At 30.5% G+C, this 7,230-nt stretch overlaps 1 protein-coding gene across 1 annotated transcript; it reads left to right on the top strand.

Annotated features, from left to right (window-relative positions):
- Positions 1 to 5,732: 5,732 nt before the first annotated feature.
- LOC112525308 (protein YIPF5 homolog) lies at positions 5,733 to 6,835 on the top strand. The gene has a single exon (XM_025135385.1). The coding sequence runs from the start codon at positions 5,831 to 5,833 to the stop codon at positions 6,572 to 6,574; it is 744 nt and encodes a 247-aa protein (XP_024991153.1). The 5' UTR covers positions 5,733 to 5,830; the 3' UTR covers positions 6,575 to 6,835.
- Positions 6,836 to 7,230: the final 395 nt, after the last annotated feature.

Raw genomic sequence — 7,230 nt, 5'->3', positions numbered from 1 at the left:
TATTATAACATCGACTGAGATAAAGAATAAAATGAAATATTAAAATCACGATGTATCTCGTTGCATTGCGCGAGTATCCTTCTAGTTATATTATAAAACATTTGACAAAAACTCTTAAAAACCATTTTTTATACATAAAGTACTGTATATTGATGCATATTACTTAAAATTTAAGATTACAAATAAATAATGTATAAATACAACTTATTAAAGCTCTATGTTTGAATTCGTGTAACTAACTGCGGATAAACATCTCATTTTAAAATATAAAAAATCTAAAATATAATTAGGATAATTATCGAGTTCTAACAAGCTAATTAATTATTATATTTATAAAAAACTATATTATTAAACCAAATATAAATTACTTTGTTATTGAACCTAAATTAATTTATAATAAAAAATTGAATTAAAAAGTTACAAAAAAATATGAACTTTAAATAGTTAATTTGACACTAATATCGATATATTTTTGTCAAATTTTTATGATATATTCAAATTTATATTTTATTCAAAAATAAAAACATCATCGTTTATTCAAAATCACATAAGATCATACTATAATATCGACTGAGATAAAGAATAAAATAAAATAATAAAATCAAGATGTATCTCGTCGCATTGTACGAGTACCCTTCTAGTAAGTTTATATATGTGATTTAATTATTCTTGTATTGTTTTATACTAGAAAAGTACTTGTGCAATGCAACGAGATACATCTCGATTTTAATGTTTTATTTTATTATTTGTCTATGTCGATGTTATAATACGATTTTATGTGTTTTTAAGAAAGCAATAACGATTTTATTTTTGAATAAAACTAGAAGAGTATTGGTGCAATGCAACGAGACACATTTCGATTTTAATGTTCTATTTTATTATTTGTCTCTGTCGATGTTCTAATACGATTTTATGTGTTTTTAAGAAAATAATGATTTTATTTTTGAATAAAATATAAATTTGAAAATATCATAAAAAATTGAAAAAAAAAAGATATATCAATGTTAATATCAAATCAACTATTTAAAATTTTTCATTTTTTATGTAATTTCTTTAATTTATTTTTTTATTATAATTTAATTTAAGTTTAATAATAAAATAATTTATTTTTTATTTAATAATATAAATTTTATAAAGATAATAACTAAGTATTTTGTTAGTTATTAATAATTATTCTAATTATATTTTATATTTTTTATATATAAAACGAGATGTTTATTCAATATTTGATCATGTTTATCTGCAGTTGGTCAGACGAATTCAAATATGGAGTTTTAATAAGTTGTACTTATGCACAATTTACTTGTAATTTTAAATTTTAAGTAATATGCATCAATAAACAGTACYTCRTGCATAAAAAATTGTTTTTAAGAGTTTTTGTCAAATATTTTATAATATAGTATAGATATATAAATTTGAAAATATTATAAAATTTTGAAGATAAAAAAATATCAATGTTAATATCAAATCAACTATTTAAAAGTTCTCATTTTTTATGTATTTTTTTAATTATCATTTAATTTAAGTTTAATAACGAAATAATTTATTTTTGGTTTAATAATATAACATTTTATAAATATAATAATTAAGTATTTAATTAGAACTCAATGATTATCCTAATTATATTTTAGATTTTTTATATTTAAAATRAGATGTGTATTTTGTATTTGATTATGTTTATCTGCAGTTAGTTACACGAATTCAGATATGGAGATTTAATAAGTTGTACTTGCATACAATTTACTTGCAATCTTGAGTTTTAAGTAATATTCATCAATAAACAGTACTTTACACATAAAAAGTAGTTTTTAAGAGTTTTTATCAAATGTTTTATAATATAATATAGATAGTCATTATTTTTGTTTAAATGTAAATATCTTTATTTATATTATTTTATATATAAAAACTTAAATATTTAAATTTTAAATCATCAATAACCATTAACGTTTATGGCATGTCAAGAGTTTTTGGTTGAAAATCTTTAAAATAATTTGATTTTAACGTTTTCCAATCAAATGTATTTAAATATTTAAAAATTTTGTTTAGAAAATCCGAAAAGACGGGTTGAAAGGTAAATGCGTAATAAGTTTTTAAATAAATTTTTTATTTGAATTTGTTTATAAAAATTAAAAATGCCCTTATGTAATACTATAAAGGTACTCGTATAATACATTGAGATGCATCTTGATTTTAATATTTTGTTTTATTTATTTTTTATGTCGATATAATACGGTTTTATATGGTTTTGAGAAAGTGATAATGTTTTTATTTTTGAATAAAATATAAATTTGAAAATGTTATAAAATTTTGAAGAAAAAATTACCGATATCAGTATCAAACTAACCTTTTTAAAAATTCTTGTGTTTTGGTGTAATTTTCTTAATTTAATTTTTTAATTGTAATTTAATTTTGGTTTAGTAACAAATAAATTTAATTTTAGTGAATTCAGACTTCAGATTTCAGCACATCTTAAAAAACAAACGCCACCAAACTCTTTTGTCTTACTAGGCACAAGAGTTATCTTAACCTTCTTACGTTTTGATTTCCTGTGGCCTGTCTCCCTGCAATTGAAGCACTTAAAACGATTGCTACTTGCCCTTTTGGAGTTGGCCCTACACTGCTACCCACCGACTTTTACTGATTAGGGCCAACACAGGGTAGAAGGCTACTAGAACCAAAAGTTTCTCCAGTATTGGCAAACAAGTAAGAACACTCCACGATTTTTTTCTTCTCAAAAGGCAAAGCTCTTTGGTGTGCCCTAGAAAAATTACTGGATCAAACAGGTTCACATAATCCATGATCTGAACCCTTAGACCCCCAATATATCGAGCAACAAGTTGTTGCCTCCGACTCTTGAATATCATTGCGAGCAACCAACTGATAAAACTCAATTATGTAATCATCAGCTGAATAGGCCCCCTGCTTCAAATTTTGCAGTTGTTGGTACATCAACCTTTGAAAATTGTGGGGTGAAAAGTTGGACTGCAAATACTTTTTCATCTTCTCCCACGTCAAAATCTTTGACATGCCACGACTGCTTTGAGTTTGTTTTAATTGTTGCCAGCATAGAGAGGCTCTTCCACGTAGCCTAGTAGCAATCGACACACTGCTCGTTTTGTTCTCGTGCACCTCTTTGGACTTGAACACTTCTTCCATAGCAGCCAACCAATCTATGAGCCCTTTCGGATTCAAACTATCCCCATCAAATCCCAGGATATCACTCCTCATCACAACCTCCCAACAACACCTGTTATCAAATTCTGGAACTGGTCTTACCTGTCCTGTCGGATTTCTTTCGGGAGACGAACCATCTCCTTAATAAAAATTAAAAAAAGAAGCTAAAAAGACGATATTACCCCATACTTTAACGGACTTTTCTAGCTTATAAAATAAAATATTACATTTTACAATACACAACTAATGAATTTGTATTACATGTTTTTAATGTGAATATTTGTTTTTAGTAGAAATTGGAGTAATTAATTTAATTAAAAAAATAATAATAAAAGAAATATAAAGGTTTAAAGCTTAGAATAAACCACTTTTATTTTAAAATGTATAAAAAATGTTTTTAAATTTTAAAGCAAACCCAAATAATTAGGTTAAAGCATTGTGCATATTATTATTTATTTAACAAGCCATACCAAACCACCATTACATGTTTCCTTGATTTTTTAAATACTAAATTTGCTTACAATTTTTTTTTATTAATTTGAATATTTAATCCGTTATTCGAGTCGACCAATCTTAAGATGACACCTGCTTTGTGGGTGACCTGGAGTCACCGTATTTGACCCTCTGTGGATTTAAACCTGAGATCTTCAGATACTTTTGGTTTTTGGAGTCAAACTTAAACCAATCAAGCAAAACCCTTGTGGAATGGATTGTTACAGATTTGGTCTTTATGGGTTTTGATTTATCTTGGATGCAAGATCATTTACTTTATCGGATAAAATTCTAGTTCATCAAAACAACATTAATATGTAACAATTTACCCGGTTAGTGTAAGATTATTACATTCATTTATCTAGTAAAACTATCGGTCATTGTCATCGTTTTTGCAGGACAAGATTATCAACCATTGACATGTTCATCTGATAAGGTAAGTGATTCGATAAGTGTTTACTGGATAAGCGTTTGACAAACAGATCCTTAGTCTCCATAATTTTTTCATTACAATTTTTCATAACTGAAAATCGTAGAGACTATTTCAAAAAACAAGTGTAAGACCGCATGAACCAAAACCTTGATTTACTCATTTTTAGAAGACTAGAAGGGTACTCGCGCAATGCAACGAGATACAACTCGATTTTAATGTTTCGCTTTATTTTGTCTCCGTCGATGTTATAATACAATTTTATGTGGTTCTGGAAAACGATAATGTTTTTATTTTTTGAATAAAATATAAATTTGAAGGTATCATAAAATTTTGAAAAAAAAATGTATGAATTTTAGTATCAAATCATATGTATACCCATCTCTAAATCTGTTGAAATCGATAGATATCAGGATATGGATGAATGTTAGCTTTTGATGGAAGATTGAAGTTATCTAAACCCCGCTTAGGTGTTTCAATAAGTTGTACACAAGCATTGAAAAATTGTAGATGTGAAAAGTAAGTAAATAGCATATATACCAGTACATAATGCTTAAAAGATTGTTCTTAAGAGTTTTTGTCAAATGCTTTATAATATAGTATAGATAATGTTTCATCGATTAATATCTGCCATTTTTTGATATGATCCATCAAGGTGAAAATGTTGGATAAATTAGAAAAAGATCAAGAGACGAGGAAACTCTCTCAATTGGGCGATGGATCAATACCTAAGGTTTTGGGGTAATGATACAACACAAAAATGGAAGATTCCTATTTATTTTGCTTAACTTGTATTTAAACACCAGTTTTTTCTTGTAACTATGGGTTTTTAAGTCAGTTTACATGTGTCCACTAATCTCTGAGTGATCACAGATGACCATGGCTACAAGGGCTTTGACAAGCATGGGTTCGAACCAGGGAAATATGAGATCAATGAGACTCACAACTTATTCGATTGACTATACATGACTGTTTGGTAGTGACTTAATAATATAAAAAATGACCCATTTCGTGAACTTCTAGTGAGGGAGTCTTATGCAGAAAGCCAAGTTTTTTTTCTTCGAAACATGTCCCTCCCAATTAAATAGATGAATACATATGGGGTGTCGAGTTGACCTGGGTTTCATGCGTCAAATATTATAGATGCATACATTTTCTTATGTCCGACATGTTTTTAATTTTTTGCGATTTGTACCTTCTTTAAACTTTTCCGTTTCTTACTTCTTACGGTGACTATTATTACAAAGACATTTACAGAATTCTAAGGTCTTTAGCAATCAGAGGTCTCGTTCAACAACACAACCTATCTCAGACCAACCGTACCGCACCTTGAAATCTATAAACGAGTGTAATGGTTCCGGACGTTGGGCCATGGGCCCATTTAATTAATTGTATACATTTTAAACCAACTATTAGATTATAATTTTGATGCAAATATTAAAAGGATGGTTATGGATTAGAATTAGAGTATGGAGTTATATTTGAAGGGAAGTGAAGGTTGTATTTGTAACAAAGTATAATATAGGGGGCTCGATGTAACTTTTTTGTTATATTATTGATATCATTATTACATCAAACACAACTCCAGATTCCACTCTCTTTGATCCCTTCCCATTTTTCAGATCTTTCGAACATCGATTTCTTCCTCACCAAGTCTTGTAATTGGGGCGGAGTCTGTGATTCAAATCGTTAATTTGATCGATTTTCTCAATCAATCTTGGGAATTTCTTCAGTATGTCGAGGGAATTTAACGTCCCGCCTGTGATTTTCCCGTCCGGTGGAAACCCTAACACCGGCCCCCAACGACGCCTCCCTACGGCGCCTTTTCAGCCACCGAGATCTTCAAACCCTAGTATCCCTTTTATGTCGTTTGACATCGGCTCCTCTCCCGCATCCACCTCCTTCTCGACTCCTCAATTCGGCAGCATTGGCAGCGGCAGCGCCAGCGCGAACTTCGATGACGAACCACCTCTTCTTGAAGAGTTAGGTATAAACACTAAACAAATCTGGAACAAAACGGCCTCTATTTTGAATCCGTTTAGAGTGAAAGCAGATCTCCACGAAGATGCCGATCTATCGGGTCCGTTTTTGTTTCTTATGGCCTTTGGATTGTTTCAATTACTTGCTGGGAAGTTGCATTTCGGGATTATTTTGGGGTGGGTGACCGTGGCATCTCTGTTTTTGTACGTTGTGTTTAATATGTTAGCAGGACGAAATGGGAATCTTGATTTGTATCGGTGCTTGAGTTTGATCGGTTACTGTATGTTGCCGATTGTGATATTGTCTGCCGTAGCGTTGTTTGTACCCCAAGGTGGTCTGGTGATCTTTGTAATGATGGGTATTTTCGTCATATGGTCTACACGGGTGTGCACGAGGCTGTTGGTGGAACTGGCATCTTGTGGCGATGAGCACCGAGGGCTTATTGCGTACGCATGTTTCTTGATCTACATGCTGTTTTCATTACTAGTTGTATTTTGATATGGATTTGGTGCTACCTGTTTAGCTACTGCTATTCTTTAGATATCATTTGGGGTTTAACATAGTATTGTTTCTTTTCTTTTTCTTTCTATATTTGGAATGGAAGAGTACTTTTGTTGTTCAGACGAGGAGGGGATTTTGTGAACTAGCAGATAGTAACTTCAGGTTTTATCATGAAAGAATGTAGAGTTGCTCATGCTTGTAGCCTTTGGTCAATTTGCTTGTCTTTGTTATATACTTTTGATCTTTGCTTGGCTGTAACTGCAAGGTCCTATTATCTTAACTCAACCAAGATTCATATTGTGGATCCTGTTATTTGTTTTGGGTACCCGGGCCAGCTTACGCCCACCGACTAACCATGGATAGTGTTATTGTCATCATGTTTGGGAGTTATTATAGCACCGGTATAGATGGACATAGTGGAGAACTAATAGCTTGAACTGGTAACTGTGAGGTATCAGGTATGGCTGGACATAACATATGTGAAGCTAACTTGTTCTTAATGTACAAAGAATCTTGGTGGTTACCTGAGCTGAGTTTTGCTAAAGGTGTTTTTGAGGTCACCAACTAGTTGTAACGTGGGATTCTAAAAGTACAATTATCATGCCTATGAATTACTACAGTCTTGGTAAAGTAGTACTTAAAAATTTTCAATG

The sequence above is a fragment of the Cynara cardunculus genome (genome assembly GCF_001531365.2).
Source record: "Cynara cardunculus var. scolymus isolate 2C chromosome LG 13, CcrdV1, whole genome shotgun sequence".
Lineage (NCBI taxonomy): Eukaryota > Viridiplantae > Streptophyta > Magnoliopsida > Asterales > Asteraceae > Cynara > Cynara cardunculus.
The sequence above is the reverse complement of the archived record's forward strand: the minus strand, read 5'-3'. Positions and strand labels throughout refer to the sequence as shown.

Excerpts from the sequence above, each read along its gene's own strand:
- LOC112525308 (XM_025135385.1), top strand. The coding sequence starts at position 5,831 with ATGTCGAGGGAATTTAACGTCCCGCCTGTGATTTTCCCGTCCGGTGGA.